This window comes from Apis florea, unplaced genomic scaffold, assembly GCF_048593485.1.
Source record: "Apis florea isolate Af1SG1 unplaced genomic scaffold, ASM4859348v1 contig_3517_pilon, whole genome shotgun sequence".
Taxonomy (NCBI): domain Eukaryota; kingdom Metazoa; phylum Arthropoda; class Insecta; order Hymenoptera; family Apidae; genus Apis; species Apis florea.
In genome coordinates, this window is record NW_028256778.1 from 453,498 (window position 1) to 476,201 (window position 22,704).

The following is a 22,704-nucleotide window of genomic DNA, read 5'->3' on the forward strand; positions in this document are numbered from 1 at the left end:
TCCTATATTTGGCTCCGTCTGCTGCCAAGACGCATTACCGGCAGATGTATACGGGATGAATCAACTAGTGGTGGACAACCGTTCGATTTTCTATCGAGTCGGTCACGCGCGTCCATCAAGAATTGAATTTCATTGATATTTTTAACAGGAACGAGCGAAATTTCTGGCCAACGAATAAACAATGCTCGCGGGCATTGTTGCATGCATTTTAATGTTTCGCGATGAAATCAGCTTCTGTATTATGCTCTTCGCGTATGGAATATTCTTCGATTTATAAAATGATCAAATGCGTCAAATATTACAATTTGTAGTCGATTGAAAGTTCGATCGTGAACTCATCGTCGAAAATATTTTTTTCTAAAACTGAAGGAAATGCTTGCAAAATCGTGAGGATATTTATATTTGCGTGCTACATCCTGTTTAAATTAATTAAGATCGCCCATGCGTAGTTTATACATCAAGAATCCACGGTTATTTTATGGTAATTTGATTTCATATTATTCATCAGCCCCGCGGAAAATTGATGGGCGATGAGTCGAGGAAAATCCTTGTTCTTTTCTCTAAAATTAACCGTGGGTCGTACCTTTCTTTCTCTCTCTCTCTCTCTCTCTCTCTCTCTCTCTCTCTCTCTCTCTCTCTCTCTTTTTTTTAACCAAAAAGGAACGAATCTAATTGTAGTTCACGCGCCTATATTCCTCGTGCATATGAATAAGTCAATCGTGCTGATTTTTATTGAATTAAATTATCAAAAGATGCGACTTCGTATCGATCATATTTGCATACCCGTCCTTGTTCACTTTATCGATGACCCATTTAATTATACCGATCGATCTTTCCATCGACTTTTTAAAATGCTTAAAATTCATCGATATATATATGTATATACAACTTTTCACGCTTCATTCGTAACATTCCATTTCACTTGGAACTCTTTTGAAGAGTCGATCATTAAATATCCATTACATCGATTTAATATAATGCATCGTTCATTATTCAACTTCGATCGTGCTGTTATTATTATTTCATTATTAAACATGTGAAGTATGTAAGCTTCATAATGCGATTGAGTCGATTATAATAAGCAAAAGCGGCAAGGGAACAAAGGGAAAGCAATAGGATTAAATATCGGAAATAACGAAGCTTCATGATCTTCTTCAACGAGGAAACGAAGAAATTAAGTTTCCTGGAGCAATCAGAAAGACAATCGATGCAATTATTGATCACTTCGGAGCAGAAACTCGAAGTCGTTGACCTTCCTTACTAGTTCTAGCGTATCTATCGGTTATCACCAAGAATTGTTGTAATAACTATCTTTCAACCAATACTCGTGCGTAATTTCCGTTCTGTCTGAAGAATCGCCGTTCCTGAAACGAGCAAATAAACATAAATTCGTTACAATTGTATTTAAAATATCTAAAATATAATATTATTGTTATTAATTTTTTTTTTAATAAGTATACATTATTATATTTTAACGTATATACTAATTCCGAAGAATCCATCACGGAGAGCTAAGTTGCTTTGCAATTTATTTATAAATATTTACAACGATACCCTAATTGTTTAAGTAAAATAATATTAAAAAAAAACACGAAATCCTCAATAGACTAAGCTATTTTTGAAACCAATATACACATCGAGTCAAATGATCGAAATATATATGTATACATAACCTATAAATGCCAAACTTACTTAGACGTCAGTTAATGATTACAATTCGAATTTGAAAATGTGCACGATTCATGTATGAATATTTGTAATATTGACAGTCTAATTATTTAAAGAGAAAATATAACGTATAATAATAACGTACGTTATTAGAAACGAAGTATAAGATTCTTTGAATAGAAATTACGAGATATTAACGATATACACGTCGAGTCAACGGAAAGATCAGAAAAAGTAGAAATAAGCGCGTAAAAAAATTAGTATTCGTCGCAGTATCGACGTATTACGGTGCGAATTGAAGCGTTGAGTAATCGCATTCCCGGTTATTATTGGAATTCCGCGTTACGGATGTCGATCGACCGAATTAAATGGTCTATTGTGCATCGAGCGATGAATCGACTCTGCGGCTCCACTCTACAACGATGACTCGACACCGGCGAATGATCGTTAAATCGGCCTACTACGTCGCGCCAGGGTCGACTGCGATCGTCGCGTGCTCCAGAACTCTACTGGACACTGAAAACCACGTGGGTTGAATGAGTCGCGATACCTGCTGCGATAACGATGCAATGCCGCTAAACATAGATCGTTGAGAAGCATCCGTTGATATTAATGGAATAGTTTAGATAAGTATTTCATTTTACTTTCCGTAATGAAACTACTTCGAAATTATCTGGTAAAATTATCTGGTAGAAACGCGAGGATCGTTTTCGCGTTAATTTATAAAATACGAAATACGGATTTCTGTTTTTTTTAAGATTGTTACAATAAGGATTGATTGATTATGATTCAATGATAAATGAAATTGGTATAATGGATTTAAATGAAAAGTTACGATTACGATAAAGTGTATATTGATATTCAGAAATTACTCGTACATAATAAATATATAATCCATCGTATAGATTATAAAAATATGTAGAGATAGATGTCTAAATATTACTTGATAAGTAATATAATAATATAATAATTCATGAAGGAGAATACCGAAAAAGGTTAGGCAATATAAATTTCTTATTACGAGAGGAAGAACAGTTGAATGATAATAGAACATCAGGCGGGGTTGAGAATAAAATTCAATTTACATGCGGTATCGCGTGCATGCACTTAGGTACACGCACAATATGAATCTATTAAGTGTGGGTCAAACCCATCGAATTATAGCACGCGACACCCACATATCTATGAATAATGCATGTACCAATAGCGCGATGTTCTCGGCCGGAAGCTCCAACCTTCACGGAAATATATTCGTGATATATACCAAGTGACCTGCCATCTTGCAAAGAATTTGCATAACGGAAAAATTAAATTAAATCCTTTCACTTTGCATCTCTTCCTTTATTTATTTATTTTTTTTTTGTTCCTCTTCCTCTTCTCATCCATTCAATTATTTTTCGACTCGAACCAAGCGGAAATAGGTAGGAGTATCTTGATTTCTCGACGAAGAACATAGAAAAGATTCTCAGACTGAAATACCGATCGATCGTTGTATCCAGTAAATTTGCATCTAGTAATTTTTTTTTTTTCTTTTTAGACTTTGGATTCGTTTCATGAAACCATAATCGCGAATTCATAATTATTAAGTTATTTTGCGTAGTTTTCAGTTTGCAACTCGATAAAGTAATCCATCGTCGTTATATAATTAATTATCGAATAGCAAAAATATAAAAATATGCAGTAATTTTGCACGTAATCTCAATGCTACGTTGGTGTTATTTCGCGATAATATCATTAAATTAGCATTATTCTTGAGTTAAGTATATTTGTTTGCATAAAATTTATTTTCGTAATTTGAAACTCGGATAAAGAATAATTTGTATAAATAAGTTAAGAGATAATGTAATGATATGATTTTATTTTTATTAATAATAATGATCTAATTAAATTTGTAGTTAGATTTTAATCTCATTAATTCTCAAATATAGAATTAAAAAGATGAACTTTATTATTTTAATTTTAAATCTAAATTAGAAAATTTTCATCTATGTTAGTTTTAACAAAATAGAAAAAAAGGAAAGAAGTTTCTCGAGACTACGAATATCAAAATTCGAATCTGAAAATTAGGTTTCAATTCATCTTTTAACATAAAACTTAAACAATACTTATTATAAATAAAATGGCTAAGATTTAAAATAAATATTTAAATTATACTCAAGATCATATTGAGAATACGAGACTTGTTCTCTTTTCTCTCTTATTTTTACCATTGGCCTTCGTGATTTCATATCCCTCATTCGTGAATCCAAGGTGAATGCGTCGCTCTCAGGTTTACGCTCGCTTGCCTCTTCCATCGTGTTTCTGTATTACGTTAATCATTCGTGAGCAACAACCGTCTTCCGGCAATAATCCAACATGGTTAGTTCCGTCATTTCTCGACCGACTCCATTATTCTTTTTTTTTTTTTCTTTTCATGTAGAACTGATGTTGACTCTGATGGAATTTGGGTCAGGAAGCAAGGCTCCATCTTATGACATTCTCGCGATTCAAATGTCGCGAGCACGATTCGATTACCTTTTATACCTTTTTGTTTCTTACTGTTCTACGTGACTTCGTATAATCTTTATGACAACAAAGAATTATCTACCGTGGTGATCTTGAAATTTAAAGTCCTTTCAAAATTCTTCACGGATCTTACTTCCATCCGTCGGATATTTGCAAGGCCACCGCGATTCGCATCGACCTTAGAATTTTTTCCATCTCTTGAATATTCTTGTTATTCTTTCTTTATCCTTATGAAGGATCAACATCTTTTTGAATCAATATATCTTTCAAATGTTTAAGTATGAGGGTATTTTAGATGCGTTGCAGGAATTTTGTTAAAATTTTCAAATAGTATTTATGAAAAATATTAAGAAATGTAATTTATAGAGAAATAAATTAATAATGATTATATTTGAAATGCATATTGTAAATTTTATTTATATTAAACGGAAGTTTTTAAATATATTTTTTTTCTTGTTTAAATGAATAGTAAAATGAAAAAAAGAAAAAGAATAATTATGGTATGCTGTGAAAATGTAATTAGTTTTAAAATGTGTTGCTAACTAAAAGAAAATTGGGCAAGGTTAGACGGTTCTAAACCATTAATCAAGTTACGATAAGGATATTTTATTGTGGACATTAAAGTCATTAAAATGGCAGGTTTCACAAATATGATTAACTATAAATAATATTTAGTTGTACGTTAATTTAAAATTATGAAGTTAGTGAATACAACTTGAACAATATTTTCGTAATTATTTTATTATAAAAATAATAAAGTTTTATATTATAATGAACTTTAACATTTAAGTGAGATTTACATTAGTTTGTCTGAAGTTTAAAAAAAAAAAGCAAGGAGAAGAGACTATATTTTACAAAAACATTCTGAATTTTGACAGCTGAGCAAACTTTAAAGTCTCTGTATCCTAAAATTATAAAAATTTTACACATCAAGTTTACCATCTGATCAAAGAATTATGTTTCAACAGTAGTGTTCTTCTTTTTTTACACATATTTAAAATTCAACTAATATTTCTAATATCATTTTTTATCTATAAGATACAATTTTTTTTTTAAAAAAACTTAACATAGTCTTATCGTTGTTACTTTTGAATTAGATAGCACGAAAAATTAATTAATCGACTAAAAATAAAAACAGTTCGCGATCCATTATTTGAGAACCACTGTTCTAGACCACCGTTCAAAGCAAGACGAAGAAAGAGCAGGAGGCTTATTTATCGCGCACACGAAGGCGCTCCATTTTATTAATCAGGGAAACTGTTATCGGTTCTTTGATGTTTCCCTTCGATGAATTTCGGCACCCACCTGATCGATCCACTCGGAACAAAGGGATAACGAAAAGAGATGTGGATCGATAGATGGAATAGCGGGTGCACATCGCGTCGAAGGTGAACTAATTGCGTCGCAGTTAATTACGCCTTCGGTTGATTACGTGCAAGTTTATCGTGCACCAGCGAGCTCGGTCCAATCTGGGACCGATTCAAAGCCTTTCATCGACGGTTATATTATAATCTTGTTGATCGTTTCCCGTGCCTAGGACGACAGGAAAGAATGTTTCGTCCCTTTTGTTTCCCTTTTATTCCTTTCCTTTCGTCTCTGATCCATCTCCTCCCTCCCTCAACCAACTTCTTTGTTTCTCTCTACTATTGATAAGGGCCATACGCGTTTCAATGCCCCGCTTTTTATTTTAAAACCGGACAATGGAAAATTCTCCGCCTGTTGGCGGCAAAAAGAAGGCCGGTGAATCGTGGAGAACGATGCAAAAATGATCCTCCGCGAGCTCGTTTCTCGGACGTGAAACAATCGGACGTTTTCTCCCAAGTTCGTTTATCGATCGGTTATTAAAAAATTATCGGTGAAAGAAAGAAGAATTATACGGATGGAGTAGTGAAGTCGTTTATGGCAATGATTCTTATTGTGATCTTTATGGATCCTTGGAGGATTTGATTTTTAATTTCTAGAGATCTATAAGTTTTTCAAATTAAAAATTTTATTTATTACTTGTAAAATCACATTATAAAAAATGTTTAAAAAAGTACAATGTGATTTTAATTAATAATAACAATAAAATTTAAGTAATATATCGACGATTCTGGATAACGAGCTTTGAACGAAATTGAATGATATTTCTTGAATGACTTTCATTAAATTGGAAGGCAAAAGGTTAATTGTTTACAATTAATTGCTCTTGCTATATTTTTTTTTTTTCGGATTGCTACATTTATTTCTGATTCATGTATATATGAATATATTTTCATGTAAGTGTATAAGTGTAAAGTTAAATAGAAATTTGAGAAAATATGGAATATATGAAAGAGATTTTAGAACTCGTTAAATTTAAGAATGGCTAATATTTCAAAAAATAGATTTTAGATCTTATTTCCAATTTTGGTAAAACTGATATCAAAAAATTAAAGGATGATTCAACGCGATATAGTAGAATTTCCAGCTTTCTAGAAAAAATAATAGTCATGCAATTAAGAGAATAAAATGTTTCACGAATATCACGAATATCGATTTCAAAAGAAAAAAAAGTGAAATCTTTCTTCGTTATTATCATCATTATTTTATACCGACTAATCAATCAGTTTTCATAATAAATATTCGACATCGATATTATAAAATGATTCTACGTAATTTTTTTATCTTAGCAAAATTATCGATTTTGTTAAAAAATGCCTTACGTGTCATCTTTGAAATGAAACTTCGTTTCAAAGTAATACATCGTTTATCCGATATGAGATAAGACTCTTTGAATCAGTCAAATAATAAAAATCCATTAATTCTATATACTATTCGTTCGTGAAATAATAACAAACGTATTGCAAAATTAATTATTCACATTACTTTTTATGTAATAAAGAATTGTTCTCTTTTTTAATTTAATTATTAATCTAATATATTTGAAGATTTTATAACAATAAGTTTTTTAATTTTATCATTATTGATATTAGAATAATTAGTACGAAGAAAGATTAATCTGAAATTCATAAATTAAGTTAGATAATAGAAATTCAGAAACGTATTTAGTAAACAAGTATGCATTGTGATTGCATTAATTCGAATAAAGTTCTATTGTAACGAGAAATGGTTTAAAATAGCAACGAAACGAGCAAATTTATCAATAATTCAAATAATCAATTTTCTACGAGACCATTATATTTGAAAATTGATTAAAATTGATTTGATTCTTAATTTAGAATAATTTTTTTTTTTTTTTTGGGCATAACAATTTTTCTCTTTCTCTTTGATTTATTAAAAATATAATATAAGGTTCGCTTTCACTTAATAATTTAGAACATCGTTCAAGAAATAAAACCGGATAATGGAACAGGACGCGAAGAATAATTGCCAATCGATCGCCGAGTTCGCGTTTTTTCTCTTCGCGTGGATCTCTTCGAAAGGAAATGAAAGAGAATTGAGTCGTCACAAAATGTTGTAAAACGAGCTAGACGATGTTCCGGGAGAAAAATTAAGGCTCTTTAACTTGTTCGAAAATCAATTTTCAACTTCCCGCCATTTGTTAAATCGAGTAATCGAATCGATGAGTTTTAACGCGAGAATTTTAAATAATTTTTTAATCAAATTTTGTTTCTCGATTGGTTATGATCAACGAGGAAAGATTTTGTAGAGCGTTAATTTTAACACGAAGAATTATTATCTTAATCCAACATCCTGCAATTTGATATAATGATAATCCATCAAGCTCAATTTATAACGTAAACTACAAATATAATTTTTCTAAAAGGAAAATTTTATATATTATTCCATAAAAATATACAAAATTATTGAAAAAATAAAAATTTTAAAATTAAATTAATAGAATCAGAATAACAAGAAAATAACCTTATTATTCTTTCTTTATTTCTTCTCCAATAGCCTAAAAATTCTTTTCAACTTCGGTTAATAACAGAGGAAGTTTCTAAAGGGTTCTTGGACCAATTATAAGTTCCAAAGACTCATCATCTCGTTCAAATACGAGTTTCTCGATTCGATTCAAAGTTTCAGCTTATCCGTTCTATAGTAAATAATATTTCTTCCTCTCCAATCTTCATATTTCCGGCTCGAATTTAACGCACTTATAATTAGATATCGAAGATCTCTTACCATTAAATGGAACACCTTATCCTGGTTTTATCATCTCGTTACACTTGTAATTGGTTATCGAGAAAATGATCGATGAAAAGGAGAATAATGGCGGATAAAGGCGATGGAATTGACTCAAGAATACATATTACGCATTCACGTCTAGGCTGCGCATCGTTCCTAAATTTATCGAGAAGCAAGATAGCCGCAAAGTGGGCCACGTTCTCGAGACTAGCCAATGACCACGTACACTAGTATATCATTAGGAACGCTCTCACGACCTTACGTGTAGATATATTTAAACAGTCATGTGTTGGAATATATGACAAAGCGTGACGTAAAGTTACATGCGTCAACACTCTGACCATTACTAAATATAGGTGATTCCAGTGCACACTAGCATTCGTGAACGTCTGTTTTCTCGAAGGAATTGCCAAAATCGACGTTCTCTGCTATATATTCATTTATACATCCCCTCCCTCCATCTCGATCAGCTAGATTTGGTCGCAAAAGTGTTCGATCGCCCGAGTATTTCGCGTCTCTGTTTTTGGCAGATGTTTAATGATTTTTCCTAAATCATTTCGATGATATCTTTTTTTATTCTTCTTTTTTTTAAAGTCTGGAGCAATAAATTGGAAAACTATATTGCTTATGCTATTTTTAAATAGCAAAAATTGTTTTTCGTTATATGTATTTTATTTTCAAATTCGAAAATAGTGAATAAATATTCATTGAAATTAAAATTTTTATTCAAGTATTATTGATGATAAGACTTCATAATGGAATCATGCGCATCACTTTTGATCCAGCGTTCTCCATTCATCAAAGATTAATATACTTTGCACCATGGAATTTTGATTATTATTTTAATGAAAAATATAGAAGAATATCAGCCAATTTTATCTTGTTGAATACGATGTTAGAGGACAAGGTATCTCGTTTTTCTTGTTTTTTTATATTCCACGTAAACGAGGTATGAGTTTTTCATAATGAAGCTTCGTTACTAAATGTATATATATGTTCGTAACACATGGTATTACGCGTTCACTTCGAACTACGTGACCGTGTACACGTCTTGTAATATACGCCGAGTACACGGTGACACAGTTCCTCGTGAGCCAAACGTGGTTCCGTTTGCCGTATTACTTCTTTTATCAACTAATTACAGAAAAGGAACCATTAAACCCATGCTACATCTTTTAACGAGCTACGCTTCCCTTTGATCATTCGTTCAATTCGATTCGAGTTTGATACAAAGGCGATTATTCTGTTACACAGAGTCAAGAATTTGTAAATAAAACTTGACCATCTAGTTATTTCATTTCATCCACGGTGCTTTGAAGTATTATATAAATTCTGTGAGATCAAAGATGTACATTGTATCACTCGTGAAAATAGAAGTTCGCTTTTTTTTTATCTAAAAAAACATTTTTTTTTTTTTTGCCAATTTTAAATATTGCAATTGTCGCTCTTGATCTAGATTATTGGAATTGTCTGAAAAATCTATAAATTCACCTTCAAAAAGCAAATAATTGTAGATTGTAAATAGAACGGAAAATCATTTGAAATTTTTGATTCGTTTATTTTGCGAATTCGTAAATTACAATTGATCCGACACAATTGGTTAAGATTTGGTTAATATTTCATTGCACGAGATTGCACAGATAGGTGGCACGGAAAAAGAAATCGTGCAACTTAGATTTCTATTATCGCCTGCTTATCCAACCACATCGTTCTTGCGTTAAATTCTAAAAATTTACGTCATTGATAGTCTTAAAGTCTTAAGCCGTTCCGGTTGCCCGTAGAACTGATTTAATCAGCTCTTAAGCAACGCTAATAAAACTGTTTGCGTAGCTTTTTTTTCTTCTTCTTCTTTTCTTTTATCGTTCTCACAATATACAAGAATTTTCTATAAAAGTGAACACCAGTCTTTAAGTAGCACGCATCACGCGCGTAAACGCCAGACGAATCTTCTGGCATCTCTACTTTTATGGACTGGATATGAGTTGGTTTGTATATAACACACTTCACGATGTATGCTATTCCGTTGTTTGTTGGTTAAATCTGAAATATTCTCTGTTCACTTTACACGCTGAATCATGTACATTCCTGATGCGTAAAATACGTTGCGGGATATATCATGAAATTTAAATTTTGCTCGATTGAGATACATATAATTGTCTCAATAAGTCTTCAGAGATGGCCTCCAATCTACTTTGAAATTTAAAAAAAAATCTAATAAACTCGAATTCAAAGAATTCTAAAAATCAAAATCAAATTTCGATTAATCATAAAATTATATAATTATCCATATTGATCAGCTATGAAGACCCGTTTATAAAAAAAAAACAATTTAAATTATTATAATCGGACCAGAAATAACAATGGAAGTTCAATAAAATAAAACAGATATTCGAGGCACGATATAGATTTATTTGGAGTCTGCTATCAAACCGTATTATGATCCTCTTGCTCTTGTTCTCGACCAGATTCCATGACCGGTCGACTTGCGTCCCCGTGTTCGTGTCCTCGACATATTTATCGTACTACAGAAACGTTCGCGTTACGATGGAAAGACATGACGCTGATCGCTGGAATGCACCAAGTCTCGTTTCTCGCATCGACAAGGTAATCGGTGAGTTATGAAACCTATTATAAAGTTTGCTTGTTCCCGAGGTCTTTGATCTTCTACTTCCGGCTTCTCTTGATTGCCTTCGGTCGCGCACTTCTCAAGGACAATGAAACAACGTCCTTAACATTCGTAATATTCTTCTGAAATAAAAGGCAAGTAAAAGGAAGTCGTATACATTCACTGGTGATTTTATAAAAATTTGATTCAAATGTATAACTCTTGATTTCATGGGCTCGTTATCGCGAAAATGAAAAATCTGGTGATCGATCAAGATCGATGTAGATGATAAAAATTCAGAGAAATCTGCTAACAATAAAATTTATCGTATAAGATATGTAAAAAGATAAATATCACGTTGTAAATAAAAGAGGGTATTGAGACAATTTGATTTCGTCAGGATTATTATTAAATTGCTTATTGTTATTTCTTGAATTTATTTATTTTTACTTTGCAATATGTAGATAATATATTTTTTACATAGAGATAAATGAATTGTTGAACATGAAATGTATCGATTTATTTTTCATGTATTCGTGCACGTGCACGAGGAAATTAAATCCGCATGAGAAATTTTTTCAAATTTTGATCGATATCAAAGGAGTTAATTATCGTACGACATGCATAATAAGAAAGTGAACGAAAGATCAAAGAGACTGGAGAGACGAGTTAAATTTCAGAGTTTTCATAAATTTCATAATTATCACGCGAGGTGCATTGATCGTGATAAATTCTAGAATCTAATGTGTCATCGTCCTCCGAGTTGCGTGTGTTCAATATGCACGCTATACACATTCTCGATGCGATAAATCTGACAAGAAGATGAATGAGAAATTTTCACTCGTTTCTACGATATCTATCGTTTCCCGTATATCCATTGTGAGCTTCCTATCAAATATTGAATCGAACGAGCATAAAATTACCTATTGCCTTATCTTTCCACGAGTATAATTGATCTAGTTCAGTAGTTTTTCAACCATTTTTGAACATGGTTTTATTTCAATTCGATATTTAATTTTTAGAAAGGAATTAAAAAATTTCTGGTAATATCCGGTAAATCTTCGTTATTTTTACTTCATATCAGATTATAAGATTAAACTATGGATACAACTAGAGAAGTGAAATAAAGATCCCCGTTTTATCCCTACTTTAGATATTTTATGCCTTACTTCGCATCATACGTGCATTATGTCAATATTTTTGTCATTTTCCATAAATACATAAACTTACACTCGTCATAAATTATTTCTATTATCGTATTACAACCATATTAAAATAAACGGATCGGAAATATTCATCATCGAATTCCCCGTATAAATAAATAATTACGAATAAAAATAATCTTGACGAATCTCCAATAATCACTTTATAATCTCACCAATCACGAGTTGTAAATCCACAATGATCTTAAACTTTGGCAATCGAAAATCTCAAACTGGATCACACGATACAAGATTTCCCAATTACACGAAATATTCCGCAAAAGAGATATCAAAGGAATTGATTCAACGTGATGCAATCAATCCTCTCTCCCCTCACAGTTCGAAGATTAAGGACGGTGATACGCGTCGAATGGGCAGCACTCGCGAATTTTTACACGTAGGAAGAGGCGTGCTCGTTCGCGCGTCACGGATTTATTTTCACTTTTCACGCATCTCTCCGCCGTTTTATAGAATTTCAGAATTTTGCTCGAGACGTACGTCGACCTTCGGCGCGATGCCAACTCGAAATCTGGGAGAATTCAGATGGCGGATGAATGAGATCTTGGATTGATTTTTTGTTATCCATCTTCGAAAATATTCTTGTATCCATGACGGATGTCGGATGAATCCTAGCAATCCATTCGACCGGTTTCTTCTTCTCGGTCTTTCCATTCCATGGATGCAAATACGATTTCGTCGTGGGATTATTTGAGCCTGCTCGAGATACTTTATAACTTTATTTTTAACTTTCATACATATTTTTGCATATACTCGTGCATGTTTCACTTTGATATATTTCGACGTACGAAATTAAATGGGCGAACGTGGGAAATGGAAGGGAGATAAATCTTTTTCGCGTGAAAAAGACTTTTTTGCTTTTAATTAAGATGGAATAATTTTTATTTTTTTGTTTCTCTTTTTTTTATTTAATTAGAGAGAACTTGTTTGATACGTTGAAAGAAAGATATAGAATAGATAGTACATGATACACGTGTATACTAAAATAGATAAAAGTGTTTGATAACGATAGTAGTATTACAACTTCTGAGTAATAAATGATCTCATTGATACATTCTGTTGTATAATTATAGATTAATATTATTAATAAATAATACATATATATATATATAAATATACTACAAATTACAAATTCTAAAAAATTGTAAAAAGAAAATCTATAATCTTGTAATAACTTATAATATCTCTTCTCTAATATCATTCTAATTTTAAATTTACGCGAAGATGATGCAATCAAGTTAAATCATCGAAAAGCTTATTGGCTGACTGACAAATTTCGTAAAATGAAGAAGAGATCAAATTTGAAAAATAGGGAAAAACTTGAAGTAAGTTTTGATAAAAACATTGGAATCATAAATTTCTAACTAAATAATATTATAATTTACTTGTTTGTCGACCGAATCGTTGATAGATTTATATAAAAAGAAAAACAGAAATTAAATCACGTAGTACAACGATACTCAGATTTTTCCATTCCAAGTTCCAAGTATTGATAATTTCAAAAAATTTACCTCGTCAAAGCTTGAGCGATATCTTCACATCGTCGGCGCCTAATACGTACACTCGATCACTAATTCCCAGGAAAACCTCTTGATTTTGTTCGACAAGGCTTCCGACTTCTGCCTCGGAATGCGACTTGTGATTTCGAAATACGGCATCGTGAACAACAATGTTTGTAAACTGAAAAATGCGCTTTTTGGATTTAGGATTCTTTCTCTACAGGTTTCCCAGAAACATGGGGCGTAACAAGTAAACAGACGGTTAGGTAATGGTGTTAAAGCTTTAATAGGATCGTGCGGTAGGACGATCAAATAACGAAGACTTATCGTTGGATGGACAATTTAATATAGACAGAGTGTTAATAACTTATTTGTTTCCACGATGGCTGTTGGTTTCGTTTTATTTGATTAACGCGGATATATCAACGATCGTTGAACACGGAGAAATATCAATCCTTTTGTGTTCACGCCATGCGAGAGGGATAAAATAAAATTCACAAACGATCGTGTGTAATTTGCGATAGCAAATATCCGACCGACACTCGTTTTCCACTTGTCGTTTTCTACTATTTTCCGATAGGCCGCTCCTGTGGTTTCATTTAATCGCTTGCACGAGGGAAAAGCTGCTCCCAGCTGCGCCTATTTTCCCTCTATTATCCAATAAAATACTCTTGTTGTTCGCATCGATACGATACGAATTTGTATCGATGCCCAATCTTGTTTCATCTGACCACTTGTTACTCGAAATTAACAGTGGTATATTCTATATTTGGATCCGAGACGAGATTCATTGAACCGTCAAGGTTCAACTAACTGTGTCCCTCTTAGGCAATATCATTTATTTCTAGACTTCGATGTGTATAATATGCACACATTCTAGGAAGAAAAATAAATATAGCGTTTAAGACGATTGAGAAATTTGTAATAAGAAGCTGAAAGTTGTGTAAGAGTTGATCGTTCGAATGAATTTGTTTATAATTGTTATATTAGATTATCTCATGAGCAATACTGTTTCAAATAAAAAAAATCGCATTACCATGATTTGATTTTATTTTAAACGTTCATAGCTTTTAAAATTATATTATTTATCCAGAGAAAATCGTTTATCATAACTTTAAAATAGGGACAACGAGTGCACAATAATTTATCACGACATGAAATTGCATTACATTTTGACATTATCAAGTTTCGTTTTAATTTTATAGCTAACTTTCGTCTAACTTTTGTAATTCGTTCATTAAACATCGTTTTCCTAATTTTCCTATGTTTATGAGATAACTTAATATACAAAATATTCGGTTATAGATGTTCAAAAATTAACCGTATAATTTTTCAATAAAAAATAAAACAAAAATGAAAAAGAAATATACCTGAGCGTGTTATTACTGATTTCACGGATATTTCCCTCGATTTTTATTAATTTCTCTAATCTATCTTAAGCTTATGGTTTATTATCATAGAAAATCTACGTCACAATGAATTTTTCGTTGCATTATTATCAAGTTTCTATCTTTCTTATATTATAATAAATATCTCAGAATTTTCCACATTTTTTTTTAATCCAAAACAGGAAATTGTCATTTAAGGGATTAATACCTAAAAAAACAAATTCGTATATTCTCGATGTTCACTTCAATTTTTAAGAGAAAATCATCCCTTAAATTTTAAATCTAAAACCGTACCTTTGCACGCATCTTTCCAAATTCGTATCGTATTCATTCAATTTCCGATAATTGACGGCCAACGACAATCAATTGGACAAAGTTCGTTTCGATCGCATTATTCCAGGCGGAAATGGATCGTCTCGCGGGTCCGATCGGCGCATGCACTTGTGGTCCATTCATTGGCACGCGAGGCGACCGGAGACAGGGGCGCGAAAGAGAGCAAAAGGAGAATGAACTCGGATTACAATGAAACGCAAATAAACCCGAGAGACACGCAGGGAGTCACGAACGAGCGGTGGCGGTCTTTTTGCACGTGTGTAGGTCAGTAGGTGGGTCCTCGGCTGACTGCATTCGTCGCCTCTCGAACCACGCGCCTGCTGCAATTAATGTTCCACGCCCACGCGTCAATTTTAACGACCCGCTGATGCGTGCGAACGAGTAGCAAATTTAACTCTTCACTCGCGGTTTTTGGGAGAAAAGTGCCAATGTATGAACGAATCAGCCATCCCTGAAAAAAAAAAATCGGAATCAGTTTGAATTTTTAGGATAATTAAAAAAATCTTTTTAATCGTAGAATCGATATCTTCAAATGTTTTAAATGTTAAATAGAAATTCCAATTAAGGAATTTATATTATAGTAAAAATATATGTTTTATTATTTATAGTCGAATTCTTTTTTGTTAGTAGTTTGTAGAATTGTGAAAAATTGTTTTAATGAAATAAAACAATAATATTTGGATTAATATAATATGAAATTTATTTTCATATTAGTAGTAATAAACCAAGATAAGAAAATCAAGAATTAATAATATAGTTCGAAGATTGAAAGTAGAAGATTCTCACTGTGACAGTCACTGTGTTAAAAAATTGTTTCAATGAAAAATAGATAGCCTAACCATGTAAAGTTCTCTATTTATATCTAAACTTTCTAATGCCAGACAAAGAAAACCTGTTACTATTTTATCGTCCAAGCATGGTTGCAACTTTGCAAGTGTCTTCTTCTTCACATACAATATCTATACATATATGTATCTATCTATGTTCGTGTGAAAGTCATGATGCACCAGGTTAATGTGCGCCACTTTTCAATCATTTCATTTATAAATGACCATCTATTTTAATCGAATATTCCGTTTCGACTCAGGCCCGAATGTGTCAGCCCTTAAAAGTGTCAAGCCTTCTTGCGATAAGATTAAATATTTACGAGCGTTAATCTTGACCTTTGCACTCAATCTGTGTATTTCACATGCGTTTTTTTTTTTTGCATCACTTTGAAAGATAATTTCACGTAAATTATATTTTATTTTTTTTCATCGGTTGTTTTCTTCCATTGTACATGATAATATGCTTTTTCCAAGCTTCGCGCTGTTTTCACGCCTCTTTTGCTAGAATAATGGAAGAAAATAGCTCCTTGAACAATCGCACTCCATGCAATTGTTTCGCCCTCATGAGTTAATTTTGCTGTCGATTGTGTCGCATTTAATATTTTTCTCATCTTCTTCTCTCACGGTATTCCGAACGCATCGATGACATCACCTATTTGAGTGGACAAATATTAGATGCGACGTTCAAGAAGTATCGTTCAAATATCTTTTTGAATATCTTTTAATTAATTCCTTACGTACGGAATAGAAGTTTCTTTATATACTTGTCTTTTCACGATTTTCTACATGGAAAGAATTGAAGTTGATAATCTGTTGCTTTTCTGCGGATTTTGCTTACGTTGAAAGAGATAACATTAATGCGAATAATAAACATAAATTATAATAATAAGTAGGGATATAAAGATATTCGAAAGTTGAAAACTTCAGAAGACTTTGAAACTTAAGAAGTTTCGAGAATTCGGAACTTATTTTTGTGAAACTCTCGAAAATAATATAAATAAGTTATTAATTTTTATTTAACCAAAGTATTTTGTTAGTCACAAAGATGATAATTTTTATTATTGATTATAAACTGAACTTAGAAGCTAAATTTTTCAAAATATTTTTTATTTCGAGAGTTTTGAGACTTTATCAAATTTCACATTTAAATTTCGTAAGTCTAAAAATCAGGTTTCAGGATCCATTTAATTAATGTTGTATTTATGTTAATATAAATTATAAGATACCTTCAAGTTTCAACATTTTTGTAACCTTCGTGTTTCAGGTTCTGCATCTGTAGAACAAAAAAATGGAAATGGTAACGCGAAAAATAACAAAACTAATAACAACGGGGTCGAGGTGAACCGAAACGAAGAGCAAAATGGATCTGGCGAGATCAAGGGCCAAGCCAAGAAGAAGTCGAACACACCTGGAAGTGGTCCTCTGTTGCAACAAGCGTATGTTTCATTATATCTCGATATCTTATTTTATTTATACTTTATCGACTCTCTTATTACATTTGATTTATTGCATTCGATTTATTGCATGATATGCTTATTCATATTTGTTATTTGTAATATAAAGCAAAATATATAATAAAATGAATATCAATATTTTTACTCAATTTTATAAATATTTTTTGCAGAGAGATATCCACCAGTCAGCTTGATTTCTTCAGAATGCTCGACGAAAAAATTGAAAATGTAAGTTAAAACTTTAATTCCATCTTGTTTTTCTCAGTGTTATCTACAATCATTTTTTCCAATTTATCATTTTATCATTTACAAATTAATTGCATTATCTTTTTACGTAACGCCTTGTTATTTTCATGCAAGATTCACTATGTGACAAAGCTTTCGGCTTATAGAATGATCAAGATCAACCTCGAATTACGCAATTATTTTCTCTATCGCGTCGGCAAAATGCATTGGAATCAGGGCATGTAAAATAGATGTTTCCTTAAGGCTTCATCGACCTTGTGGTCGCCTCGCTGTAACAATATAATATTAATTCGTATGCATGTAAGTCGATCGGTCAATTACGTTACTTTTATCGACTATGAAATATGAATTTGCTCCATATTTCATCATCTCCATATTTAATGCTCTTACGTTCCTTCAGAAAACGTTCATTCTTTGTCACTTTTTCCCCCTTTCTCTCGTACCGGTTGTTCTTGACCGTTTCATCATAACATTGATTTTTTATATGGTGAAATTTTTTTATATTTTTTATACAACTTCATTACTATTAAATACTTGAAGAATATTATAATATTATTCTTTCGATATTTTTTAGATATTTAACTAATTACTACAACTTAATAACAAAATAATAATATCTTTAAAATATTTTCAGGGCCCAGATTACGATGAAAGTCTCGACACAACTGCAAGAGCTGAACGAGTGTCCAATCTTCTACGTCAATGGGAATTAGCCAGTGTGAGCTGGTCGAGTGTCTCCGATTTGAACAACGCATCCCCGTCCGCGATGAAAAATCGCGGTTCAGGACTGAACGCATCACGGCAGAGTCTGAGCGCAAAAGATAGGGAAGGAATAAGGAACATAGTTGGTGGTAGACCGGAGAGTGCACCTATTTACATGAGAAATGCGAATCGCGTGGATGGTCTCCAAGAGACTCACTGCCCATCGCCAAGTATGCCGAGACACGTATTAGAATCGATCACCCAAAGTCCAACTCAAAGTCTGAAAAATGTCACACCGCCTGGCTCCTCTCCAACCAGTTTGCGTTATCAAGACAGTTATAAGGAGTGCAACGCTAATCAGCCATCGGCCAAAACCGTGAAGGTTCATTACAGTGCTCAGAATCCTGTGAACGGGGAATACGTGACGCAACAGGCGCTTTATCGTGAACAGTATTTGCAACAAACCGGGATAATCACGGTACCTTCGCAATATTCGACCGGTTCACCTGGTGGTAATGTCCTTAGGAACAATCCGTACGTACAACAGTACCAAATCACCAGCCCGCAATTCACTACTCCGAGGAAACGAGGCTTCAATGCCGCACAATTGACGTGACCGGGCTGGCCGTGCACCACCAGATAAGACTGATATATACCATACACACTCACACAGATATATTCTGCGAATTGAGAGAAAGAGAGGGAGAGTGAGTGAGCGAGCGAGCGAGCGAGCGAGCGAGCGAGAGAGAGAGAGAGAGAGAGAGAGAGAGAGAGAGAGAGCGAGAGAGGACAGCGAGCAGAACTCGACGAGGATTTCTCGAGTTCTTCGTCGAGATGAATTTATTCACATGAACAGTAAAGAAGGAGAGAGAGCCCATCGAGGCTGGAGACTGACCAACAAACGGAGAAGATACTACGGATATTTCTCTGCATGTTTCTAAAAAAGATTCCGTACATTTTCTTTGCAATTGGCAGATTGACTCAATCAAGCGATGAACTTGAGTAATAATAAATAAAAGCAAAATACTTTCTTGTTGGCCTAAAAGATAAATGTGATCCATTCAAAATAATAGCACGAAACAAAAAAATAGCAAAATCTCTAATGTAAATTACAGTTTAAGAAATTCTTCGCTATAAGTGCCAAAGTATAATAAGCAATTTAAGTGCTACGGAAAATATTATACGAGAGAGAGCGAAAGAGAGAAAAAAGAGAGATTATCCGTTGACTAATACTCCGTTCTTTGTAATTCATGTAAATGAAACTTTTTCGATGTGTATTTGTATATTTATATATATATTTATATTATATATATACACATATGTATAATATAAATGCACATATTATATATACATATTATATATATATATATGTATATTATATATATATATATATATACATATATATATATATATATATATATATATATATATTTTTTTTTTTTCATTTATACTTGTATTTTCGTTTTCTATTTTAATCGGTAGCGTCTCTACGTACTATTGATAAATGTATATTTCTATAAGGAAAAAAGAAACAAAATAAAAAAAAATATAAAAGAACCACACACGCAAACGCGAATTTCGCTATAGCGTTTTGTATAATTGTGTATTAGCGACATATTCCGAGATATATATACTTCGCATATACGTGTGTATGCATTTATGTATGTATCTAAACTGTCGAGAAGAAAAAAAAAACAAGAAAAGATGTAGGGATTTTACTTATACTGTGTATAGATTCATTGTATGTATTGTATGGATACATTTAACTTAACGTGATGACTGTATATTTATATGTTGACCATGTTCAAAGTTAACGATATATATAGTTAATAATGAGAGTTTTATATTTCATGTTATGAATATGCTCTATATTGTGGAATACACTTAATCGAAATCGCTGCATCACCGTTGAAATTCTGACTACTATATTTTGTTTCGTTGAGCAATTTTTTTTTATAAATAAATTCATAATTTCTCCCCAACAAATAATGTATTATAGATCGTGACACAATGAAACCTACTCAAAAGATATCAGAAACTTATAATAATATTTAGTGTAGTATTTTCTTTATGAAAATCCAAAATATATTTTAATAAGTACATTTAAACAAACCATGATTTATCAATCAAATAATACGCGATTTAAAATATTTTTTAATGAGAACTTAGAAATCTATTGATCAGCATGAAGAAAATTGAAATAATACATATTGATTAATACATAGGTTTTGTATGTAAAATATAATTTTTGATTCATCAAAACGATTGGTATGCAGTTCATGTGTAATTTGATTTGATATTTGATTAACAAGATTTTATTCTCTGGAAACCCCGACAATACGATACGAATCTAATCTTCTTATATTTACAATATAAATATATATATCACTGAAAACTTATTTCTAATTTAAATAAGAACTTATTTGGTTAGTCTTTTCTTAGAATGATAAGATTAAATTATAAATATCTTATAATTATATTGTTAATAATACTTTTAGTATGCAATAATTTAATTTTTAAATTATTTAAGCAAATATAAATTTTAACTTATTATTATTAAAATTTTGATACAATAAAATATAAATTTTATTTTTTTCTGTGCAAATAGACCATTTTTAATGTAGGATTTACTGATTTTTATTCTAATACTAGAATTTTGAAGTTTTTTCTTTAATTGAAATCTTTATGAAAATTAATTTTTATTTAATATAATTTTTTTTCCTAATTTTATTTTAGATAAAAAAAATATCGTTCAAAAAAACATTTAAATTACAACATAGAAATTATGTTAAAATATTAAAATTTTTATATAATTTGTGATATTATTTTTTAGTTAGCTTAAAATAGTATTTAAATATTGTTTAAACGTTTTTAAGAATAGATATACATAGATATTGAATTGCAATACTAATTTGATTTGGGAACAATTTCATATGGAAATGATATATATTTTATGTACTTTCATAAGTAGTGATTAATTGATAATGCATAAAATATGTAGATAAATTGATAATTTAATATTAATTTAATATTAAAAAATACAAAATAAGAAGTTTATTTAACAGTTACAGATTTTCTTAATTGTATTATCATAAATAGAGAATAGATTTGATGTTCAAAGGCTATATAGCTATTATTTTCATGTCATATGTGATATTGAAAAATGAAATAACATTATCAAAATATTGAATAATTAATTAAATATGACAATATTAACTATATACCAATTATTTTTCATATAATAATAATTGATATATAGAATTCAAATTTCAGAAAAAAAATATTGATTTATTCATATGAAAAATCATTAGATTTAAGAAATATATATTATCTCTTATAAGCTAATAAATTAACTTATATAATTATTAATTTTTATAATAAATGCAAAACTATAGCTAATTAACGCATTAAAAAATATATAATAATGCATTTAAATGCAAATATGTATTTATGAATTAATAATCAAAATGTATTTATCTTGAAATCATTTAATTTTTATTTCAAACATTTTTTAATAATATCAAAAACAAATAAATATTCAATGATATTATATAAAATATATAAAAGGTAAGTATATAAATGGTAAGTAGAATTAAGAGAACTATAAAAAAACGATTTAGAACCGATTTTATCATGTAGAATAATAATTATAAAAGATAAAAAATGTTTATTTTTATAAAATTTATAAAATTTAAAAAATGTTTATTTTTAAAAATACTAGGAAAAATTTCATGTATCACCTTTTTTCGAATTATATTTTCTTGATATAATTGCAAAATTAGCTGAAAATTTTTTCTAAATACTTAAAAATTAAGATAAATATGTACAATAATATTATAAAAAAAATTATAAAGTATTTTAAATAATGAAGCTTTTATATTTATATTTTATATTTGCATAATTTTGCAAAGCACAGATAGATAAAGAGAGAAAATAGTGAGAAAAAGACAGAGATAGGGTAAAAATTCGGAAATCAGCGCCATCTCTAGAGTGCCGCAAATGAAACACAAAAAGAAAGGATAGCAAATAATGAGAGAAGGATAGAGATAGTAAGAATTGACCGCCAGCGCCATCTCTTGAATACTAAAGGTAAATATTTCTTTAAAAATTAAAAATATCTTTCTAGAAATTCTAAGAGATGGCGCTA

At 31.0% G+C, this 22,704-nt stretch overlaps 1 protein-coding gene across 2 annotated transcripts in view; it reads left to right on the forward strand.

Moving 5' to 3' along the window:
• Positions 1-19,334, forward strand: part of tow (target of wingless) — a 30,370-nt gene extending 11,036 nt beyond the window's left edge. For both annotated transcript variants that reach the window (XM_012493580.3, XM_003698626.4), the window contains exons 2-4: positions 17,420-17,591; positions 17,780-17,837; positions 18,490-19,334. In XM_012493580.3, coding sequence (XP_012349034.1) covers positions 17,420-17,591; positions 17,780-17,837; positions 18,490-19,173 — 914 coding nt within the window. In that variant the 3' untranslated portion in view covers positions 19,174-19,334. The remainder of the gene's footprint in view (positions 1-17,419; positions 17,592-17,779; positions 17,838-18,489) is intronic.
• The last annotated feature ends 3,370 nt before the right edge of the window (positions 19,335-22,704 follow it).